General features: G+C 39.7%; 1 protein-coding gene and 1 long non-coding RNA gene across 15 annotated transcripts in view; both read left to right on the forward strand.

The window, feature by feature from the left end:
- Positions 1-24,954, forward strand: part of ILF3 (interleukin enhancer binding factor 3) — a 44,283-nt gene that overhangs the window by 16,781 nt on the left and 2,548 nt on the right. For 4 of the 14 annotated variants that reach the window (XM_087957119.1, XM_026679641.2, XM_087957120.1 and 1 more), the window contains 14 exons: positions 955-1,102; positions 2,415-2,506; positions 2,870-2,965; positions 5,283-5,394; positions 5,737-5,834; positions 6,121-6,232; positions 6,316-6,444; positions 6,658-6,857; positions 8,173-8,331; positions 9,142-9,279; positions 9,373-9,546; positions 9,722-9,875; positions 19,980-20,033; positions 24,014-24,364. In XM_087957119.1, the coding sequence (XP_087813245.1) occupies positions 955-1,102; positions 2,415-2,506; positions 2,870-2,965; positions 5,283-5,394; positions 5,737-5,834; positions 6,121-6,232; positions 6,316-6,444; positions 6,658-6,857; positions 8,173-8,331; positions 9,142-9,279; positions 9,373-9,546; positions 9,722-9,875; positions 19,980-20,033; positions 24,014-24,364 (2,017 nt within the window). Of the gene's footprint in view, positions 1-954; positions 1,103-2,414; positions 2,507-2,869; positions 2,966-5,282; positions 5,395-5,736; positions 5,835-6,120; positions 6,233-6,315; positions 6,445-6,657; positions 6,858-8,172; positions 8,332-9,141; positions 9,280-9,372; positions 9,547-9,721; positions 9,876-19,979; positions 20,034-20,336; positions 20,398-24,013; positions 24,365-24,954 lie in introns of all 14 variants that reach the window. The other 10 variants (XM_087957123.1, XM_026679644.2, XM_087957124.1 and 7 more) reach the window with 5 other exon arrangements.
- On the forward strand, positions 17,121-19,749 carry LOC148132365 (uncharacterized). Its single transcript, XR_015747917.1, has 2 exons — positions 17,121-17,279; positions 17,904-19,749. It is a non-coding gene; the product is annotated as an uncharacterized LOC148132365 (long non-coding RNA).

Genomic DNA, 24,954 nt, shown 5'->3' on the forward strand with positions numbered 1-24,954 from the left:
GCAGTTGATAAGTTTAGTAACCTGGTTGTTAAGTGAACCTGGCTTCTCCATTGACTTTGCTTGTCAGAAGGTTACAAAAGCTGATCACATGACCTTGGGACACAGCAATGGTCATAGGTATGAACCAATTGCCAAGCATCTAATTTTGATCATGTGACCATGTGGATGCTACAATGGTCATAAGTGCAAAACTCATATGCCACCCTTTTCAGTGACGCAACTTTGGATGGCCACTAAATGAATTGTAAGTCGAGGACTACCTTTATACTGTTTAAGAAATTGTCCGCTTGTCTTGTCTCTCCTGATGATTATGCAGATGTGGTGCCATGTTATACTAAACAAATGCATTTATTTATGTGTATGCAAAATGTGTATAGATGTGTTTGAGTTTCTTAACTATTTGGATATTTAAATCAGATCATTCAAATTACTCAGATCCAATTGGGGGCTTCAGTGTCTGTATAAATAACCCTGTTAACATTATTTTAGAACAATACATACTGCAAAATAGTTTTTGATTGCTTTGGAAATATTCTTTCACAGTTCTCAATAATGGTTGATGTACTACTGTGACTAAATATAATGTAAATCAGCAAGTGGAATAGTTTTTCTAAATACCTCTTCTTCAGCATTCATTCCACATTTGCAAGATACTTAAAAACCAGGCAAAAAGCTTTTAGTCAGTTTTTCAATGTTGGCCTGTCCTCAAAACCAACTGGTTATTCCCTTCCTCCTCCCCCCAACTTTACTAAGATGGTAAAGTCACAAAGAGTATATTACTTTGAAGATTTAGTTGCTGATATAGAAGGTGGACATCCCTGAGGTATAATTGATCCTAAATCACTACTGATTGTATTAATTATTTTGAAAGGACTGTTTTTGTCCCTGAACTCTAAATTGAATGTTTGGAAGAGACAAAAAGCTAAGAATATAAAGTATTTTCTTGTGTTTCAGGCTATTACTGAAGACAAATATGAAATTATTCAATCTGTCAGTGATGCTGCAATTACAATTAAGAATACAAAAGAACCTCCACTGACACTTACTATTCACTTGACATCCCCTGTTGTCAGAGAAGAAATGGAAAAAATGTTAGCTGGAGGTATGGAAGACTGAAAGTTGCTAGCAGTCCCAGAATGATTTTCCAAACTGATTTTGCTAATTATTATGGTGTACAGTTTCTTGATTAGGCAGAGCAATTTCATGCAAGTCAATTTGTGTCACAATGTTTTACAATTTCTTGATTATGGATCATCTGACACAGTCTTCTAGAATTTGAGTGATATTTCCAAATGAAATGCCTTTTTTAAACATTTAGGCCTTTTGGTCTAGCCTTTCTACAAGTGTGTTATTTCACTTGTGCATAATAGTTTTTTTTATTAAATGTGAATAATTATAGATGATACATGTGCAAACCAAAATCTCTTAAAATATTGACATTTTACTTTTAAATTTTGCATGTTTTTGAAATTGAGTGTATTACATCAAGCAGTTTGTGTTGCAGCAAAAATGATTATTTTTCTATGTTTTTTCTCCTTAATTTTGGAGTATTCAATTGAATTTTAAAATACAATGCAGAGTTTTGAATAAAGTTACTATATTTTTTATTTAAATAGGGGCTAATTCACATACATATATATATAGTTGAGTCACAAAAAGCAGTTCACATTTAGTATTTGATAACTGCAATATGTCTAGCATATTACGTAGTTGCTATTCTCATGCATGGCTTTCATACAGTTTAATTACTAGATCACATGAGGTGGAATTCACATTGACATTTTGATTGTAATTTAACATTGATTTTTTCAATAGCCAGAAGAGCAGTATGCTAAAACACTGAAATCTTTTAAATGACTGAACTTGCCTTCTTTTTTAATTTTGCTGCAGCACAGACTTATTTGTTCCCTGATTGTTTATGGTTTGATATCTGACACATCTACCAAGCCTTCTAGTTTGTCAATTTTAGGGACGCTGGACCTTTGACCAACAGGACGCACTCTGTCATGGGCTGGGGCCAGGGCAGTCAAGCCTTGTGGGAGGAGGGGGTTCCTTGTAGAAAAGCTCTTAGTTATGTACTACTACTGGATTTAAGTGGGAATCTAATTTTAACCTTCCATTTTGTTGGTTAGTCTAGTTCTATAGCCTGGTTACAATAGTCTAAAAGCTATCCTTTTCTGTAAGGTTTCTTTCCCTGCATTAAAATGAGTTAATGCCTCACATTGTTCTCCTTACTTAGTTATCACTTCATAAGGATGAAAAAAATGTATTGAGGCAATACTTTCAAGTACAGGCTTTAGATCAAAGTTCGGGGAGCCTCAGCTGCCCTTTAGGAAACTGCCTCATCCCCTCTCCACCCGACAGAACCCCCTTGGTCAAACTGTACCTTGTCTTCTTATTCCACCCACGAATAGAAACGCTATCAGTCAACGACTCACCGGACGTTCTGGACAGGCAGAAATGCCTTGCTGCCTTGGCGTCACTCCGACACGCCAAGTGGTTTCAGGTTTGCATTTTGTTCTTATATTTGTCTTTAAGTAGAAAACCTGTAAGTTGTAATTGCCTAACTTTGTTAAAATGTTTTAATGTGAGCTGTAGATGTGCAGAACTTAGCATCTGTTAAATACACAGTTGCTAAAGAAGCACTTGATGAATTTAATTTTTCAGAGAAATGGCATAGTTCCTAGCTGCTGCTTTGTGCTAAGAGTAAGTTTTCATACACAGTAACAGAAAAATATAGAAATAAAAAGCTATGGAAATGTATACATAGTTTACCCTTGACAAAGTAGCACTACAAAAATGTATGTTTTGTCTCAGATTGATTTTCACATTCATTACTGACCCCTTCCTGCTTATTAATTTGTTCTAGGCCAGGGCAAATGGCTTGAAATCATGTGTCATAGTCATCAGAGTGCTGAGAGATCTCTGTACCCGTGTTCCTACTTGGGCTCCACTTAGAGGATGGGTAATCTAATAAGTTAAATTTCCTTTACAATTTACAAATGTGTAATGATAAAATGTATACACAGTGACAGACTATTCTAATTTTTAAACAATAAAAAGCATCTGTTAGGCAATCTTAAAATGTCCCCATCTTTTCAGAACTCCTGTGAATTGACTAATGTGGTCTCTGTCAACAAGTTCTTGTGCAGCGCAAACTACTATAGATGATGGAAGTTGGGAATTTTTTTCTAGATTTTCTCTTGAATGTTCAGAAATATATTACTTAACCACTCTCAAATATTATTGAACCTTTCTGTTAAGGTTCTAATAAGTGATTGAGTTCTAAACCTGAAGTCCTATGCTTTTAAAAGTGAAGTCAATAATAAACTATTGTAGAATGTTTTTTATTTCTTAATAAAAGTGTTTAATGCCTATTATATCGCGATTCTATCTGATACTATAGCTAATGACAGTGGATGCTGTTAGGCTTTTTCCCTCTTCCCTTCACATACACATTGCTTACCTACAGGCAAGCTGGTCTGTTGCTGGCAAACATATTCTCAAGTAGTAACTTAAATCTTAATGTTTGCAACAAAATGATTTGAAGACCATGCAGTCTCATGGATCACCACTTAATACTGTCAATCTGCTTTTGTTATTTCCTTGCAGTTGTAAGGAATTTGCAATTATAAAGAAAATGCATGTTAAAGAGATTGAATAAAACTCACATACCTATCAGTGATAGGCAGTGATTGACTATGTCCAAGACATAATAGTAAATTCTGCAACAATTTGCAGTTCTGCATTTCTCAGATTCTACTTGATAAATGTTTCATCTTTTTACTCTGATAAAATGTAGGCTTTTATAAAAGTAGCTTTGCAATCATGAGAAGTCTAAATTATTTTGATAGTTATGAATAGAATGTAAACAATATTAGACATTGCATTTATACATCCCTATCTGAATATTATTTCAAAGAACTTATTTGGAAAAAATACTATTGACATACATTTTGCATATCTGACAACATTTTGTTTCTATAATCTATAATCTGCAAACATCTTAAGGGTACTTAAATAGCAGTGCTGGTTTAAGAGAAGATCCTGATACAATCAGTTGCTTTTCTGTATTTCTAAATATATAAATAAAAACAAAACATTGCCATAGAAAAGCAGCACCAATTAGCCTCAGCCTTCCAAGCCTTTTGGAAATGTGGGATTATAGGAAGATTCTCCCTAGCTATTCTTACTGATAATGGTTGATTCAGACAGTTCTGAAGATATCTACATGGTAACCCATATCCACACGACAAGTCATGGATCAGTACCAGCACCTTAATTTGTACCTAGAATCTAGAATAAGTGCAGAACAATTACTGTTAAATGTGCTCTGATGTGAGCTCTAGCAAACACATTTTTTTTAAAATCCCTGTAGTTTTCTTGGCAAGATTTTTCAGAAGTGGTTTGCCATTGCCTTCTTCATGAAAAAGAGAACTGGACCAGCTCAGCTGGCTTTGTGCCTATAGTGGGACTAGAAATCACAGTCCCCCAGTTTCTACTCTGATGCTGTAACCACCACACAAAACTGGCTCTAGCAAACATGTAGACCATCACATTTTTGAGCAGTTGCAGTTTTCCAAGTAGACATTAAGGACAGCCCATACCCTTGCCAAAGGTACAGCCACAGTTAATATGTCAGCTGAACCTAGGCATGCTATGTTTTCATGTGTTGATGAAGCAAGAACTCAATCCAGGAGAACCCTTGAATAATAAATCTTCCTTTCTAATCCTTTCTAATTTAAGCCTGATTGTGGAAAAATCTGAAACTATTTTACTTAATGTGAAATAAAAAGTGAATACATTAACTCAATATCAATTTTCTGTTCTAAATGGCCTGGGTTCTTATCCCAGACAAAAGCTTGCAAAATTAGCAGAGAAGAAAATAGCATTTTATAGTAGGGGAAAAGTCTGAGTAAGATTCATTTCCTAACTTTAAATTAGAAGTAGTTCTTGTTTAAGCAACCATAAATTAGCACTGGCAACTTGGTCATTATGCAGAGTAATTGCTAAATAATATTACACCTGTGCTTATGGACTTCAGCTTTCCTTTGCTTTACAGGTCTTATACGAAACAAATAAGTGAAATGACAGATTGCAAAATTAGTTTTTCATAACTGTTGTAACTGCAAACCATAGTTAAACTGCTGAATGAGGACTGCCTGCATATTCTGCAATTGCCTATCATGGATAACAAAGCTTTGATCAGAAAGATCTGTATTTGTATTATAGATTTTGATAATTGTTCTGCTATTTTCATTGTTTTGGAAATTTCTTTTCAGCCTCTAGAGTTGCTTTGTGAGAAATCAATTGGAACAGCCAATCGGCCCATGGGAGCTGGTGAGGCACTGAGAAGAGTTCTTGAATGCCTTGCATCCGGAATAGTTATGCCAGGTTAGATGGTCCTTGGCTGTTGAGAATTTCAGTGGATATTTGTTCTCTTAACTAGTACAAGTTAGAGTTGATCATCTGTTTCATTTAACATTCTCTATTTAGGATATAATGATATATTGAGTAGATATTCTTTGGACCCACTATTTTCAATTCCATTTTGGAACATTTTATACATCAGCAAGTTTGCCACATTGTTGGGCTTAATGGTCTGCAATTTAGAGTAGATCAGATTATCAACCATGCTTACAATTTTGAGTGTTAGGTGATACTAAGGGAATATTCAAGTTTACATAGAGATCCTAGGATAATTCTCTGCATATCTTCCTTGTTTCCTGCCTTCAGATGGTTCTGGTATTTATGATCCTTGTGAAAAAGAAGCCACTGATGCTATTGGGCATCTAGACAGACAACAAAGGGAAGATATCACACAGAGTGCTCAGGTATAGTTTTGATTACAGATGTTACAAAACCGCAATGAGTTCTTACTGGTAGCTAGTAACCTCCATGAGGCTGGCTTTTATTAGAAAAGGGTCCCATTTCACTAATATAGGAGGCTTTTATTGATTGCCAGAAATGAGGTATCAGGTTTTTAACTCTTTAAGTTCTAGAGTACTTAACTATGATTTTTTAAAGAAGATGTTTATGTGAAATACTGGGACTGGGTGTTGTTTTAATAGATGTTGGGAGCAGAGTGACTTCTCAATAACATCCATTATATCTTTCTAGCATGCTCTGAGGCTTGCTGCTTTTGGCCAGCTTCACAAAGTCTTGGGGATGGATCCATTGCCATCAAAGATGCCCAAGAAACCCAAAAATGAAAATCCAGTTGACTACACTGGTACGTTTTAAAACTTGCGAACTTTATTTCTCAGAGATTTATTGGCCAGTGTACTGAAGTTTTGAATTTTTTAATCTTACCAGTCCAGATCCCTCCTAGTACAACATATGCCATCACTCCTTTAAAACGTCCTATGGAAGAAGATGGAGAAGAGAAATCTCCAAGCAAAAAGAAAAAGAAGATTCAGAAAAAAGGTATTGAGTTGACAAGAGGTAGGTTTGCTTAGATTTTAGGTGTTCACTAAGATGGTCACTTTGATTACAGTGTTATATGTAACTAGATGAATAGTAGGAAGTTCTCATAAATTGATGGGCTTTATGCTTTTGCTTGATAGCAATAAAGACTGCATTTAGCAGTTGGCAGTATTAATGCATAGGCTCTCATATGAAGATGTTGTAATCTAAAAATAAATTTCTTTTCTTCAGAGGAAAAGTCAGATCCTCCACAAGCTATGAATGCTCTTATGAAACTGAATCAGCTAAAACCTGGACTTCAATATAAACTAGTATCTCAGACAGGTCCAGTTCATGCTCCTATATTTACTATGTCTGTGGAAGTTGATGGCATCACTTATGAAGCTTCAGGACCTTCCAAAAAAACAGCCAAATTGCATGTAGCAGTCAAGGTAAAGAGTAATTGTAATAAGTGCCTTTGCTTTTAAAGATACCTTAATTTATTCTCAGAAAATGAATTGGTGTCTGCTTACTTATTTGATTCTTATTCCAGCTTTATTTTTGGCAAAAATACTTTATATTTTTCCTGTTCCCCTATTTTCTTTGGACTAAGAAAAGGTGACTGGTCCATATCACCTAGCCAGCTTTTATGTCTAAGGGAGGAGGAGGAGGATTCTCCTTGTTCTAGCCCAGCACCTTAGCCACTAAGATCATCCTGGTTCTCAAATTTCACAAAAATGTAATGGATGCGGAAGAAGCCAGAATTTAAAATGTGTTTTTGTGTGCGTCTATGTATCTAGTATATGTTTGTGTTTATTATGATTTGGCATTAGCTGAATTAACAAACTGGTTCCAATTTAAGTCTTGCCTGTTGGTGGGAGGCAATTCTGTAAAAGGAGACTTTTTAGAATCCCTATAACTTTTGCTATTCAATTTTATTGGAAGTGATTACAGGTAGTCCTCAACTTTCAACAGTTCAATTAGTGACTGCTTGAAGTTACATCACTGAAAAAAGTGGCTTATGACTATTTTTCACAAGACAGTTGCAACATTCCCTGGCTCACATGATCAAAATTCAGATGCTTGGCAATTGACTCATATTTATGACAGTGCATTGTCCAGGGGCAATGTGATCACCTTTTGTGACCTTTTGACAAACAGTCAATGGGGAGGCTAAATTCACTTAACTGTGTTGCTAACTTAATATCTGTAATGATTCACTTAACAACTGTGGCAATAAAGGTTGAAAATGGGGTAAAATTCAACCAAAATTCAGCGGTCGCCATCCTTTCTGGCTGTGGATCGGGGAGGGGGAGAAAGGGGATGGTTCTCACGACTGCAGCTCCATTTGCATGAGCAGCAGGCTTGTACAAATGGAGCTTCACAAACGTGCACTTGCCTCCTGCTCGCGCAAGTGGAGCTGCACATGTGCAGTTGCTATCCATTTCCGCAGCTTGGCTCTGAATGGGCCATGGCCCTATACTGCGCCACAACCCAGGGGTTGGGAACCCCTAATTTACTTTCAATAAAATTTAAATATAAATGAAATCAGACTTTTTTATTTGCTCCCTTCAATATCTGGCTTTGCCATGTAGAGACTAAACACAACCTCTTAAAGTCAAGAGCTGAACAGCCAACAGATGAAAGATGGATCGCTTCTGTTTGTAAGTGAGTGTGGATTGTTCCTTCAAGATAGGCAATAAGATTGTTTAACGCTGATAAGTTGTACAATAGACTAGAACAATTATAGCTAATTTCTTGTTTTAGGTTCTGCAAGACATGGGACTGCCTACAGGTGTGGAAGGCAAAGAGAGAGGTGATGAATCAGCAGAAGAAACTGATCAGAAACCAGTTGCAGTTGCTGTTCCTCCTGTAGTGGAAATTATTTGTACTCCTAGTGCTGCTTCTCCTTCAGAGCAAACAGAGGTGAACATGACTTACTATGTTCTTAGGTGCTTCATATCTAAGTGTTCTGTTTCGATTGCATTTTATAAATTTTAAAATTATTATTTTTGTGTGCTTTGCTTCATTCTACTTAGCTCTCCTATCACTATAACACATCTGAGGGTGTTCCTCATAGAATCACATTTTCTAGAAAACAATTTTCTGTGTTGTATTCTATGGTCTGCTTAAGGAAATCATTGCTAAACTATGTTATCACTGTGCTCTTATGATACAGTGGAATCTCAGGTCGCGACTGTAATCCGTTCCAGGAGTACAGTTGCAACCTGATTTGGTCATGACCAGAAACACGACCATCTGCACATGCACGGACCAAAAAAAAACCAAAAACAAAATGGCGCCAAAGGGAAAATCGCCACAGCGATTTTTTGGGGTTTGCTTGGTTTCCACCTGAAGATCTGTTCACAACCAGAAGCAAAACTGTTCTGAAAATTCTGGTCGTCACCCAATTTGGTCCCGAACAGAAGCATTCACGACCCGAGGTTCCACTGTACTCCCCAACTACATGTAAATCTTAGTGATCTGTGTCTATATTAGCTTCTGTCCAGAGCATGCTGCCATGCATTGAGGATATTTCTAACAAACTGGCTAAAAAGCCAATAGATCTGTGCTGGCTTATTTAGATACTTTATAAATTTAGGGCCAGAATAATGGAATTGGTTTGGTGGGCGCTTACCTTTCTTTAACTTGTAAGTTATAGTTTTGAAATATTGGAGGAAATATTAGTGCTTTTAACATTTAATCAGACATTTTTATTGTGATGTTTTTACTTAGAATGTGAAACAGCAGGGACCAATACTGACCAAGCATGGAAAAAATCCAGTTATGGAACTCAATGAAAAACGACGTGGCTTAAAGTATGAGCTGATTTCAGAAACTGGTGGCAGTCATGACAAACGATTTGTGATGGAGGTGAGATGACTTGGACCACAAAACTATTCATAATTGCTGTTCTATTTTGTCGAAGTTGCAGTTCTGTTCCTGAAATCATTTCTCATTTCAAAGGTTGAGGTTGATGGCCAGAAGTTCCAAGGAGCTGGTTCAAATAAAAAGGTGGCAAAAGCTTATGCTGCACTGGCTGCATTAGAAAAGCTTTTTCCAGATGCACCTGTTCCAATGGAGCAGAAGAAGAAAAGAGCCCCTATGCCAGCACGAGGTGGACCCAAATTTCCTGTAAAGGTAGGCATATGCACTACAGTTTATGATTATATCAGAAATAATCCATGCATTACTTTAAAAACTGGGGCTTAAAAGTTTGATAGATATTTTAAAGCATATTTGAATGTGCAGTTTTCAGATGCATTTATGTGGCCAGAGCCAGGAATAAACACTTACATTTTTCTAATTTCAACAGCATAATCCAGGCTATGGTATGGCAGGACTTATGCATGCTGAAGTACCTCCTCCTCCAAGCATGCGGGGCCGGGGCAGAGGAGGAAATATACGGGGACGGGGACGGGGCAGAGGTGGATTTGGTGGAGCCAATCATGGAGGTTATATGAATGCTGGTGAGTTGCATTACTTTTTTATTTTTTATTTTAATTTTTATACATAAACATTTTAGAATGCAGCATTTTGTCAGAGTCTGTTATTTACAAGAATAAGAACCATAGCTAGTACTATAAAAATATTGTCCCATTTTCTAATAAGGATACTTATAATATCATATAATATTGTAGTTACCATCTCTTTTTAATAAAAAACATTCATTATTTTCTTTCTCTCACTTCTGCCCTTTGTCTTTAACCAGTCATAGAATTTATTCCATATCAAGTAGTATTCTGAGTCTTTTTTTATTTTTAAGGTTAATTTGTCCATCTCGGCACATTCTAAAATTTTCCTAATGATCTCCTTGTCTGGCGGGGTATTCTAATTTTCCCAGAATTTTGCATAGCTAATCCTTGCTGCTGTCAGTATATGTAAAATTAAATATGCAGATCCTTTAACATAACACTCTGGGATTATGCCCAGCAAATACACTTCTGGTTTCCAATCTGTCTTCTGTTTAATTATCTTTTCCAGCCAGCTCTCTATTTTCTCCCAATATTGTTTTGCTTTGGTGCAAGTCCACCACATGTGGTAGTAAGTTCTTTGGTTATGATTACATTTCCAGCATTTTGCAGACAAGTTATAGAACATTTTTGCCAATCTTGCCGGTGGTAGATGCCACCTATAAAACATTTTGTATAAATTTTCTTTATATGCCAAAGCCATTGTCAGTTTATAGTTCCTATCCCATAGTTTTTGCCACCTCTCTAATTCTATATTATAACCGATTTTTTTTGCCCAAACAATCATGGTTTCTTTGACTTGTTCCTTCTCCATTTTGTAATCAATGAATTATATGATTTTTAATCAGTTTTTCATCTTAGTATCTTATCTAGAGCTGTTGGTTCTTTATTTAGATTCCATGTTTTAACATCATTCTCATATCTTGTTTGTATCTGGAGTGACCACAAATCTAAATCCACCCCTTGACTCTGTAATTGTTGTTTAGTTTTTAATTTACCATCCTTATTCAAAATGTCTTTATAGAATACATTTTTTTCAAAGTTGATAAGGTTTGGATATATTAATGCTTTCATGGTGGAGAGCCAGACTGGAATTTTCATTTTATTTATTTATTTAATTAAATTATATTGCTGCCTATTCACCCATGACGACCCAAGGGGCTTAGAGAATATTACATAACGTGTTTTAATTTTTTCCATACATAGTGTATTTCTTACATAGTGACCTTGAAAGTATCTGTGTGCCATACTCCTGCCATACCATAGGCAAGCATACCAGCCTAGCTGAAGATCTAATAGTACTAACCTATGTTTCAGATTCACCCATTCTTTTATCCATGCCAAAGCTGACACCTGATAGTAAAGTTCCCAGTCTGGGAGTCCAAAACCTCCATTACTTTTAGCTTTCTGCAGCATTTTTAACTTTATTCTGGCTTTTTTACCTTGCCATGTATATTTCAGAATTGTTCTGTTTAAATCATCAAAAAATATCTTCTCTACTCTTACTGATATTGTTTGAAAAATAGGAAAAGCAATTTTGGCAGTATATTCATTTTCACGGCGGCTATTCTCCCTATCAGATAATTGAATGTTCTTCATTCTTTCTAAGTCTAATTTAATTTGCTGCATTAGTTTTACATAATTTGTCCTCTTTTATCATTGCACACCTTGCTATTGGATGCCTAAATATCTGACTTTCTTTACTATCTGCAATCCTATTTTTCCTCTGTCAGTTCCTTTTTTTTTCCCCATAAGATTCTTAATTATTACCTTAGTTTTTTCCTTTATTTTCATCACTGCCACCTCTCCATATTTCCCAGTTTTTCTCATCAATTTTGGACCTGATTCTGTTGGTTCTTCTAATATAAAAACTAGATCATCAGCAAAGGCTTGCAATTTATATTATTCTTTTTTAATTTTTATTCCTTTTATTTCTGGGTCCTGTCTAGTACTATGTCTAGTTTACACATCTAAAGTTAAAATAAATAAAGGTGTTGGCTTACCTGAGACCCCATTCTCGTTGGAATGCGAGGGAAAGGGAAAACTCAGCCTCCTTTGTCTTGTGACTGAGTCTGCCAAGCTGTTTAGCCCTGCCTCCATTGCCATGGTTACCCAGCTTTCAGCGAAGGGATCTTGACAGATGTGTCGTATCTTCTGAAAAAAATAAGATAGCCCGCCCCCCCTCCCAAGTTACCAGACCTTATGGTGGGGCTGGACTCTCTCGCAGTCCAATGAGAATGAGCATGACCCTTTCTCAATTAGACTGCTGCGAGAGTCCAGGTTAGGGACCTACCAAAGCCGGCATGTCCCTGGGAGGGTTAGGTCGGGTCCAAGTCTTGTCTGCTCTGAGACAACCCTCTGGAGCACTCATCTTGCCAAAGACTGCATCCACAGAAGCGAAAGTGTCCAGATGGTAATGACAGATAAATGGGGAAGGCAATGACCAAGTGACAGCCCAGCATATCTCCTCTATAGAAGCCTGTGTAGCCTAAGCTGCAGCTGTGGCTGCACTCCTTGTGGAGTGAGCGGTAAGTCTACTGGGCACAGGGAGACCCTGAGTCTTGTAGGCCGTAGATATGCAGGTTCGTATCTCCTTTGAGGAACCTACGAACCAAGGGATGGTGGGAGAGAAACTCCAATGTACCCGCTGATAAGACTGAAGACAAAGCTGCCATCTGTCTGCGAAGTGTTGGGTGAGAGCCCTCTGTCCAGTCCGTCCTGGAGGAATTCTAGAACGTCGCTTATAGAAGCCGAAGTGGCCGTACGAGTTTTAGTACACCAGAGGCAAAAAGTCCTCCCAAGTGGCATCATATATGTGATTAGTTGATACTTTCCTAGATGCCTGGATCGTTGCAATTACCTTAGAAGAGAAACTGTCCTTGACTAAGGATTCCCACTCAATCGCCAAATGGCCAGCTCGAGCCATTGGCACTTCAGATGAAGCAGGGCCCCCTGGCCGAGGGAAATCTTGGAAGGGGGGATCCTCCAAGGTTGAGCCACCGATAGGTTCACCAAATCTGTGAACCAGGGACGCCTGAGCCAATGGGGGGGGGGCAGGAGTAAAATCTCCCTTTCTGACAACATCTTCCTGATTACAGCTGGAATGAGAGGAAGAGGCAGAAAGGCGTACATGAGACCCCATGGCTGCTGGCTCTGAAGGGCATTTGATCCCCTCCACCCCCAGTGTGGTGAACCTGGTGAAGTACCTGGGCAGTTGGGCGTTGACTGGAGAGACAAACAAGTCTACGGCCGGTGTTCCGAAAATCTCCATCATCTCTCTGAATAAATCCGGATAGAGACGCCATTCTGAGTGGTCTATTTTGGCTCTCCTGAGCCAGTTGGCTTGTACATTGTTGCCCCCGAATTGTGTTCCGCCCTGAGGGACAGCAGGTGCCTCTCCACCCAGAGACCTAACTTCTGTGCCTCCTGCATAAGATTCTTGGATCTGGTTCCCCCTTGATAGTTGATGTGTGCCTTGGCGGCCACATTGTCCATCAACATGAGTCCCTGCTATTTTGTCCCAAAACTGCCTGAGGGCCAGGTGAATGGCCCTGAACTCCAGTCAATTGATTGGTCAAGTGCTGTCCAGCTGCAACCTTGAGCCATTTCTGATTGCAGACACACTCCCCAACCATAAAGGCTGGCATCTGTGGTGATAACCCTGCAGCTGGGCGCCTTTAATATTTGATCTAATATTTGATTTGGCTGGGGACTACCACCACCAGAAAGATCAGAGAACCGACATTGGAACCAAGACCTTGATCGATGAATGGCTCCTCCCTGACCTCTGATTGGGCAGGAGGAACCACTGTAATGACTGGGCATGGAGTCGAGCCCATGGGACGATGGATATACAAGATACTGTCTTGCCCAGGAGCTGAGACAGTAGAGACAGGCACTGTGCATTGCTGCTGAATCAGCTTCACTAAGGACTACAAGCACTTTTGTCAGTCTGGAGACAGGAAGACTTTGCAGGAAACTATGTCTATGACCACCCCCAGATGGAGAAGAAGGGTGATTGGAAGCAGATGGCTCTTCTTAATACTTATTGAAAATCCATACGACTGCAGCACCTGTAAAATAATTTGAAGGTCTCTCCTGGCAGTGAGGTCTGAGGACAATTGTATCAATATATTGTCCAGGTAACAATGAACTCTCACTAGCAAAGCTCGTAAATAAGCCAAGCCGCAAGGGCAGCCAGTATTTTGGTAAATACCCTGGGGGCTGAAGAAAGCTCGAACGGTAGAGCCCAATACAGGTAATGCTGTCTGTTGTAATGGAAACAGAGATTTGCGATGGTAAGGCCAAATTGGCACTTGGAGGTAAGCCTCCATCAGATCTATTGATGTGAGGAAATCTCCCTCTAGGATGGTCTGGAGCAACTACATTTTGGAACGCCGGTAAAGGATATAGTTGTTAAGATATTTGAGATCCAGTTGTTAAGATATTTGAGGTCCAACCCCCCGAGGCCTTTGGGATGATAAATAACTGGGAATAGAATCCCTGCCCTTGCTGATCCTCTGGTGCCACCTGGATAACTTGTGTTGAATGGCGGTTTCCATGAGGACCCTCCTAGCATTGTTCCGAGAAACGGGACAGCGAATAAAGAACCTCAGAGGAGAGGAATTCAAGACGAAGTCCTGACCTCATAGTGTGCAAAACCCAGGCGTCAGATGTTATATTCTCCCATTGAGAAGCAAAGATGGACTCTGATGGGGGGGGGGGCGTTAGCCATGCAGTCACTTGGAACATTGGAAAGGATGACCCCCTCCGCCTCGAAAGGGCTGGTTGCTCTGGGATGGTGGTAGTTGTCTACTTGAACACTCCGGCTGTTGCTCTTGCGGGCTGGAAAGACCCTCTGAAACAGAACCTTGGCAAAAAGAAGAGGGACAGAAGTATATGGAGATTGTCTTGTCTCAGACCTTTTGAAGATGGAATAAATTATCTTCCTCTTGTCCCTGATCTCCAGCAGAAAGGGCTCCAGTGAATCTCCGAATAACTTGTCCCCCTCTAGTGGGGCTGAAGCTACTTTCCATTTCCTCCTAGAGTCCACCTGCCAGTTGCAGAGCCATAACAATCTCTGCGCTGTCACTGAGGATGCCATACCTTTGGTAGCAAACTTAGCCGAATTAAGTGTTGCATCTGCTGTAAACTCAGTGACAGCAATGATTTTATTCAAATATTGATGTGCTCTAATGTCCTCTGCCAGTATGCACTCTAGCATTGTCTTAGCCAGCTTGCATGAAGAACAAGGCCACTGTCGAGACCTGGACAGTCCAGGCAGCTGCCTGATAAGTCTTTTGCAGGGCCTGCTCAGACCACTTGTCATCCCCTTTCAGCACATCCTCCAGCTCTTTAGGAGTCCCCGAAGTTGATGCTTGAGCTAGTCACAGGGGAATCCACCGTGGGCAGTTGCAAGGCCTTGGCCAACTCCAGGCCCACATTATAAAATCTTTTGTCATTGGTAGTAGGGTTAGGACCAGTGCCAGGAGAGGTGCATTGTTTAAGCACCACATCAAGAAAGAGCAGGCATGATATTTTTCCGATTAAAATCGGAATTCCGATTTTTTTCGGAATCGCGCGGCGGTCGGTGCGAGCGGTGGTCGGGCGGTCGGTGCGAGGGGCGGCCAAGCGGCGGTCGGTGCGAGGGGCGGCCGAGCGGGAAGGCGTGGCGGTCGGTGCGAGGGGCGGGCGGGAGCGCCTGCGGGCGGGCGGGCGATTTCTTTGGCCGGCCCGATTTTTTTTTCTGAGGGGAATATTATGCCTGAAAGAGTTTGGGCGATGGTAATACCTCTGTTTGGACAGTAGGCTGCAGAAAAAAGGAATCTTCCTGGGACTGCACTTCTGTGAAAGGCTCTACCATAGCCTCATCTGGGGCCAGATGGCAATGGTCTTGGCCTTGTATAAAAGGGACAAGGAAGATTTAAATAAACCTGTAAACACTGGTTGTTCAGGTTTAATGTCTTCATCTTCTGACAAATTAGAATCCCTGACTTCCTCTTCTGAATCAGAGGAATGACAGTGTTTTGATTGGTCTATAGAACACACCTCCTGGTATCCCAGCCATTTGTTGTGGGAATGGTGTGAGGGCCTGCATGGAGTTTCTATCAAATTCAGTCCTCCCCAGTGGAATTCCATCCCGTGGGAAGGCTTGTACAGGAGCTCTTAATAGTCCAGGTCCTAAACCAGCAGGGCCCAAGATCTGTTGAATGCCATCAACAATCCCTTGCCTAATAGTGACAGAGACCACATTTCTCATATGATCTGGGATATCTGCTCCTGTGTAAACCACAGGGCGAAGGCCAGCAGCCGTTGGGGTAAAAGTGGCCTCAACTGGAGGATTTTGCCAGATTCTTGGCTGATTCCAGCCAGAAGCAGTTTCTATCCAAGCAACAGGTCTGTTGCTAGAGCTAGTTCTGCTCAGATCATGTGGCAGGGAGGAGCTAAGCTCACCAGCCCCATCTGGAGACCAAGCCTGTGGCAGTTGGAAAGTAGCTATATTTGAATCTGCCCTGGCAACAGTTGGATGGGGAGACAGTTGGCCCTGCCCTTTTCTTTGTTCCAGGCAAACTGCCTTTCCTGGCCTCATGCCGTCTTTTTTCCACTTTTTCTTCGGCCTTGGTCTTTTTCTTCTTAGCAACGGCTTTAATTTTGGCTGCTGCCTCCTGAGCAGATGATTCAGCCATGGCCCTTCTCTTGGTCCCTGATGAGGCTTGCACTACAGCAGGGGAAAGGGCCTCTTCACGACCTGCTTCTACAGACAGGTCTCTTGTGCCCTCCATTTTAAACCTCTAGGCCAAGGGAACAGATCGAAGGTAGCTGCTGCCACCTTATCTTCGCCTCCCCCGAATATGGCCAGGCGAGCAGAACCATATCGCCGTGAGGCCTTAAATGCAGCCCTTTACGAAGGACGGCAGACCGGTATACGCCATTCGCCACCTAAACAGCCAGCTATTTGGCTCTAGGCTGCAAAGACTTTCTGGCAATGTGGGATAGCTAGTGCCATTATATTTGGGAATTAGCCTTAATCATGGCCCGCCAGGATCATTTACGAACTCCGATGGCATCTCGAGTGCCCTCAGCGCCAAAAGATAAAACTCCGGCCCTGGAATCACTCCTGGGGAAGGAAGATCCCTACCCAACCCCTTGCGATGTTGCACTTGCTCTACCACAGGGGTTCCCAACCTGGGGTGCTCTCACCCCCTGGGGGTGCGAGACGATATTCCAGGGGGTGCGAGAAAAGTCCAGGTAAATAATAGGATATTGGCTATATGTTGGCATTTTTATTTATTATGCAATGGATTAACTTTGTTTTCATTTTAGAGTTAAGTATCGTTATTTAGTGGCCGTCACATACATAGCTGAAAAGATTCAATCCTACCATATATTTAACGCAGGGGTGTCCAACCTTTCACCTTCCCTGAGCCACATTAGAAGATGAAAATTTGGTTTGGGCCACACATATAATAAATTATTATAAAATAATTATATTATAAAATTATATAATAAATTATAAATTATTTTTATTATTTATTATTAATTATTTATTAAAATTTATTTATTTATTATTAATTTTCCGGCCAAATTTTGCGGGGTGGGGGGAGGGGAGGAAGAAAGCTTGCCCGCCTCGCGCCTACCTCTCCTGCAAATGGCCCGGCTGGATGCGGCAGGACTGGAAGGCGAGGACCGGGAGGCTCGGTGCAGCAGCGGCGGTGGCGGCGGCAGAAGCGGCGGCAGCAGCGGGGGCAGAAGCGGCGGCAGAAGCAGCAGCGGCGGCGGGGGCAGAAGCGGCGGCGGCAGAAGCAGCAGCGGCAGGGGGGGCAGAAGCAGCAAAGGCGGCGCCCGCCTTTTCTGTTGCTGCTTGGCGGGGCGCTCGCCCTGCCCCGCCTCGCGCCTGCCTCTCCTCCTCCTCCTCGCTGGCTCTTGCCAGAAGGTTGGGGTGGGCACTGGGCCGCATTACGAGGCGACCTGGGCCACATGCGGCCCACGGCCCGCGGGTTGGACAAGCCTGATTTAACGCGTCAGTAGTTCCTAAACTCTAAATTTCAGGGGGTGCGAGGTTTGAGTGAAATTTCTTTAGGGGTGCGGGGCGAAAAAAAGGTTGGGAACCACTGCTCTACCAGGTCCCCGGGAGCAGGATTTAAAGCCCAGTGCCAATTAAAACAGCCAAAGTTTGAATTAAAGTTGATTTGCTTGCTATGTTCTAGAGAGAGTGAAGACATGACCAGCTCGGATAAGGGACTGAGTCAAAAGCTGGGTAATGGTGGCAACGGAGGCAGGGCTAAACAGCTTGGTAGACTCAGTCACAAGATGAAGGAGGCTGAGTTTTCCCTAACCTGGACTCTCGCAGCAGTCTAACGGAGAATAAAGGAGATAGCAGACAGCCTTATCTCGTTCCCCTTTTTATATTGAAGCTTTCTGTCACATCTCCATTCACCATATTCTTAGCTTTCTGTTATGTATAAATTGCTTTTATCGTGTGTGTGTGTGTATATTTTCCGCCAAAGTCCATACATTTTAATTGTTGCAACATGAATTGCCAGTTGATATTATCAAATGCTTTTTGGGCATCCACGTGCCTAGTTGTTTTTCATTATGCTTTTCATAATACTCCAGTGTATCCAGACTTATTCTTAAATTATTTCTAATTTGTCTCTTAGGTAGTTGCATTAGTTTTATTTACCACTATGACATTTAGAAACAATATTATGTTGCCTTATGCAACTTAATTTACCTTTGTAATGTTCTAACATATCTTAAGTTTGAGCTTATTCTATTTGTAATGTTTGAAATTTGGCTACTCCATGGGGTGGGTGAAATGTTGCTGGGTTTGGGAATTAATGGCTAGAGTAGGTTCTCTACAATCTACTTTATGTGTGTCGATATTTAGATATTGTGCAAGCATAAAACCTCAATTCATTTAACATACTTCCAATTGAATGCATTGTTATTAGCATGGGAAAAAACTAGAGAACACCATTATATGAAGATTCCAGTCTGGCTGTCGACAATGGAAGCACTTATACACCCAAATATTTGTAAAATGGGAACCATTGCAAAGATATTTCAAATGAAAGGGTGAGCTCAAAACAAAACAAGAAATGAATGAACAAGGGCGTGAAATGGTATTCATACACACAAATACAATCAAGATACGAAAAAAATATTAAAGCTGAAGGGATTCATAAGGAGTTGACAGAGTTGGGTAAAATACTAACAGGAATGGAAGATAAGTTGATCAAAAAATTGTATTGCTATTTATTAGATGTTAATTAGAAGAAGAGCAAGGTAAGGAAACAATGATAACATGGGTTTTGGATATACTATAGAATTAGACAAATGGCAGAAGCTATGGGAAAGGAATTCTAAATTAACAATATTGACAGCATGTGAAGAAAACTTGTATAAGATGTTTTATAAATGGCACTTTGCACCAGCAAAACTAGCTAAGATGTTCAAAGATAAATCAGCCAAATGCTGGAAGTGCCACCAGACACCTGGAGCATTTTACTATGTGTGGTGGTTTTGTACAGAAGCTAAAAGATACTGGACAAAAATTCACACGTTGGAAAAAATGATAAAGGAACACGTAGATTTGAAACCTGAGATATTTTTATTAAGAATGGTACCTAAAGAAAAAACATATTTTTATTATACATGTATTAACAGCAGCTAGAATTGTATTTGTTCCGAATTGGAAAAGTAATAAGATACCTGTAGAGGGAAAAGTAATCAAGAAAATATTTGAATCTGCAGAGATGAATAGGTTAACATTGGCAATCAAAGAAAAAGAAGAAATGGAATATTATATGGTATGGCATTTATTTTAATGGTTGGAAAATAAAAAAAAAATTAAAATGGACTAGATGAATATATAGAGAACTAACTTAAGATTTTTAAAATAATAAAAATAGGTATATTAAATAATAGTTATAAGAAAATGTGATTATTGTTATATTGGTAAGAAAGTTAATTATGATTGTTAGCACAAGACATGTACTCAGTCAACACACTTTTGAAATGAAAGATGGAATAAAATAAATGTAAATTAAAAAAACATACTTCCAATTGTACTGTATAATGTTTTCGGTATTTTTCTAGGAGCTGGATATGGAAGTTATGGCTATGGTGGCAACTCTGCAACAGCAGGCTATAGTAAGTGTTTAATGGGAGACAACACTCTGGGATAACAAACTCAGTACTATTTTGCATAATGAAATGAGCAAATACTCTTTAAAGTTGATTTTAAATTTCTCTGCTTTAAGCCAAGTGAAGCAATACATCATTTTTGTAAAACAGTTCTCCCTAAAATACACAATTTTGCTTTGAAAGGCCTTTGATGGGGAGTGGGGATGACGGGAGCAGAGAAATAAAAACTAATTTTTAAAAATGTGGCACATTTTGCCATCTTCAAAAATTCTAATTTTTTTTCCTCTGCTCTGTCTCCCCCTTTTGTAGGTGACTTTTTCAAAGACTGCTACGGCTATCATGATTTTGGGTCTTCCTAGATCATCTAAAAGTATTGCACATAAAACAACTTTTTACTCCAATTTTCTCGAACTCCAAAACCAATGTGTTCGTGCTGTGTCTCTGTGCTTCACTGGGTTTCTCAACAGTGGCTTTTCACCGCAGCTTTCTGAAACTTAGCCTACAAACAGTGGCAGTTTTAATTGTGACTTGCCTTTGATCATATGGATGTACACTATTAGGTGGCAAAAGTTCAAGAAATGTCTTTGTGCATTGTGCACAATAAGCCAACTCTGTTCTGCTTACAAGCAAAAGGCCTTTGTTTGCTTTTTATGGAAAGCGTTTTACTTTTACAGAACTTGCAAAAATATGCTACCTTTTTGTCTTAAATTTGCAAGAGATTTTGTACAAATTTTAGCCCCCCAAAGTGGGTAAATGCTTGTAATAAGGCAAAATTCCTTTTAATAATTCTGAAACTACAGCAGCCTAAATTTTGAGCATGCATATTCTTGACTTATATGTGCTGATTTTAATCTCTACATCCATTGGTTTCTTGCATTAATATAACAATGCAGGACATATAGTCCGAGTTATACTTGTATTATTTAAAATTTCAATGGTTTGGTTAACTTCAGTGGGTTTGTTGCAGTTCTTACAGGATGTGACACTTTTTTTCTTGTTCTCCAGTACATGTCCCCTAGAAGATAAATGTAGTATCACAAGACATAAAAACTACTGAACATTGAAAGGCACATGGAGTAAACTAGATATTAAGATTTTTAATAAATTGATTGTTTGGTTCTCTTTAGTACTCATATTAAATGTATTTAGTCTGATTGTTGCCTTAGGAGCAATGTTAAACCTACTAAATTAGTAATTAATGAAATAAGTGAAAGTACAGGGGAGATATGAATTTGGATAAAGGCTCTAAACATAAAAATGACATTTTGGTAAAACTAAGTAAAAAATTCATCCTTAAATGCTGTTATTCTGGAAGAAGCAGTTCTGAATGTTTTAGGAATAATTAGGATTAAGAAGTAAAATTACTCCAAGTAACCAGGTTTACGTTTCTTTGTACATGACCTTTTGCTGAACCACAACTGTGAGTTCACTTACAACTTTTTTCACATTATAAGCATGTAGCTTTATGTTTTTATAAAGCATAATAATTGGTAACTTGTATGCTAATGATGTGTCAGAACTGATGTAGTGTCTTGTGTTCCTTTAACAAAAAAAAAATCTGGTTGTAGATGACTTGAGATATAAACTTCAAATTGAATTCTAAGTGGAGAGCCAAACACTTTAAAATTAATAGCCCTATACATTAAATGATTTTTTTTCCCATGGACAAAATGAGCATTTAATGGCTCAGAAATAATGGCTTATTTTTTCAGGTTTTGATCAGGGCACAAGCTAGAGCACGGGTCTCAATCTCGCTGCGTCATGTTGCTGTCACGTGACATTTTTTTCCATTTGCAGGTGTGGGCGTGGCCTGCACGTGGCACATCTGGGCCACCAATTTGGCACCCCTGATCTAGCAGGATCTTATGGGAAAGGCTGGCACACCAAGTCCTTTCCTATGTATAGCTTGTGCTCTAAGCCTACCTGCCAATCTTTCTGTTCATTCCTTCCTGTTACTTTTGTACATTTCTCCTTGTGTATTACTTCCCATTAGTGGCTTTGACTTTGCTTCTGCTTTGCCACACACCAAGAATGCATCTGTTTCTGCCTGTGCCATGCAGGGAACATTTTGTGCAAAGTATATATACTGTGCACATTGTTGTAAGTACTTTGATTTTGTTTTCAGCTGTCACCATCTCTATTTTACATTATGCCACCAACTGAAATATTTAATCTAACCTTTGGAATATTTTTAATTCTAATGTGGGAAATTGTTATTTACAGAAGATTGACATTGTGCAAAATGCTATATTAGATTTTGAATTACATGCAGCTCAACATGGTGGGACTAATTAATGTAATGTATAATGATACACTGTGTGCATAATTATTAGGCAAATATTTTGACTTATCATTTTAATGTATATTTTCCACCTCCAAGCTGTATAAACTTGAATGCTTATTAGATATAATATCAGATGTTTGTTTGTGTAATGAAGGAGGGTGTGGCCTAAGGAGATCAACACCCTATACTAAGATGTGCATAATTATTAGGCAACTTCTTTTCTCAGGCAAAATGGACCAAAAAAGAGATTTAACTGAGTCTCAAAAATTGTAGTCTTTCAGAGGGATGCAGCACTCTCAAAATTGTTTAAGATATTGGGGTTATGATTACAGAACCATCAAACAGTTTGTTGAAAATAGTCAACAGTGTTCACAAGAAATGTGTTGAAAACAAAAGATGCACATTAACTGCCAAAGATTTGACAAGAATCAAATGTGAAGCTACCAGTTATCCTCCAGTGCTGTTATATTCCAGAACTGCAACCTACCTGGAGTGCCCAGAAGTACAAGGTGTTCAGTGCTGAGAGACATGGCCAAGATAAGGAAGGCTGAAACCTATCCACTACTGAATAAGACACCTAAGTTGAAATGGCAAGACTGGGCCAAGAAATATCTGAAGACATATTTTTCAAAGGTTCTATGAACTGATGAGATGAGAGTGACTCTTGACAGACCAGATGGGATGGGCCTGTGGCTGGATTAGTAATGGGCACAGCTCTACTTCGACTCAGACACCAACAAGGTGGAGATGGGATGATGGTATGGGTTGGTATTATTAAAGATATGCTAGTTGGATCTTTTCAGGTTGAAAGTAGACTCAAAATCAATTCCCAAACTTACTGCCAGATTTTAGAAGACACTTTCTTCAAGCAGTAGTACAGGAAGTCTGCATCTTTTCAAGAAGACCACGATTTTTATGCGGGACTGCTCCATTGTGTGCATCAAAGTACTCCACTGCGTGGCTAGCCAGTAAAGGCCTTAAAGATGAAACAATAAAGACACAGCCCCTTCTTCACCTGACCTATTGAGAACTTGTGGGCCCTTTTTAAACGGGAGATTTACGGTGAAGGAAAACAGTACAGTGTCTGGGAGGCTGTAGTTGCTGCTGCACAAACAGTTGATCATCATCAAGAAACTGACAGACTCCATGGATGGAAGGCTTATGACTTATTGAAAAGAAGGGTGACTATACTGGTCACTGATTTTTAATGTCAGAAATGTTTATTTGTAACTTTTTGAGTTGTTCGTTTATTATTCTAACTTTAACAGATGAAAATAAACAAGTGTGAGGGAACAATTTTCATTTAGTTGCATAATCTGCACACTAATAGTTGCCCAATAACTGTGCACACATAGATATTCCCCTATGAAAGCCAAAACCTCACTTTCCGAAACATTCAAGTTTGAGGTTTATTAATATTTTGGAGTTACTGAGAGTACTGTAGTTGTTCAATAAGAAAAGTAAGCCCCAAAAAACCTTGCCTAATAGTGCACACATGGCAGAACTATATACTGTATTTGGTCCTTATAATTGTTGACAGGAATTAGGACATTTCATTTGGCAGATAGTTTTTTTTTGTTTTGAAGACAGACTATTTGATGTTCTTTGATTAAGAAGAGATAGTTCAGAACAATTTCACACTCATATTCATGAATATGGTATATTGCTTTCATAGTGGTTGACCTTGCTCTCTTCTCTTTAGGCCAGTTTTACAGTAATGGTGGCCATTCGGGCAATACAGGAGGAGGTGGTGGTTCCTCTGGCTATGGTTCCTATTATCAAGGTGGTGACTACAACGCGCCTGCTCCTCCTAAGCATGTTGGGAAAAAACAACAACATGGTGGACAGCAGAAACCTTCTTATGGCTCAGGGTATCAGTCCCATCAAGGCCAACAGCAACAATCATATAACCAAAATCAATATGGCAATTATGGTCCGCCACAAGGCAAGCAGAAGGGCTATAACCAAGGCAACTATGCTTCTTACTCAAATTCCTACAACTCTCCTGGTGGCAGTGGTGGAGGATCAGACTACAATTATGAAAGTAAATTCAGTGAGTTTCTTGTGGATGGTAGGGTGGGAGTTGAGAAATATTCATAACCTTCCTTCTGGTTTATACGGATGGGTGTTTTTTTTTATATAGTTTTCTTATGTGTAATGTCCACTGAAGATTGCATTTAATTTCATTGTACGAGGTGCAATGACAATAAAGTACTTATGCCAAATAAATATGCTTAAAGCCATGATATAAAGACAGAAAAGATGGGAATAGTTCAAAAAGAACTGGCTTAAGCATCGCTACCGTGTTTCCCCAAAAACCTGGTCTTACATTTTGGGAGAGGGGTCCAAAATAAGCACCAGGGCTTATTTTTGTGGAAGCACAATTTCAGGGTGATCAGCCTGGCTGACCCATCCGCCTGCAGCCCAGCCCATGCAGTGCAGGTGAGTTGATTCCCTGTCCAAGCAGCAGGTGGAGGCACACAATCGACGCGCAATACGGACCATGGGAAGGCTAAGAGTTGATGGGCCAGAGCAGATGGTCAGCCGTGGGAGGGTTGTCTGTGTGATAGCACAGGTGATGGGTGGAAGGCACATGCCACGCAGGCTATAGGCAACCCGAGAGACGAAGATAAGCCTCCCATG

This window comes from Notechis scutatus, chromosome 2 (genome assembly GCF_049901735.1).
Source record: "Notechis scutatus isolate UNSWTSFEM ecotype Mainland chromosome 2, rNotScu1.2, whole genome shotgun sequence".
In the NCBI taxonomy this organism is placed as follows: domain Eukaryota; kingdom Metazoa; phylum Chordata; class Lepidosauria; order Squamata; family Elapidae; genus Notechis; species Notechis scutatus.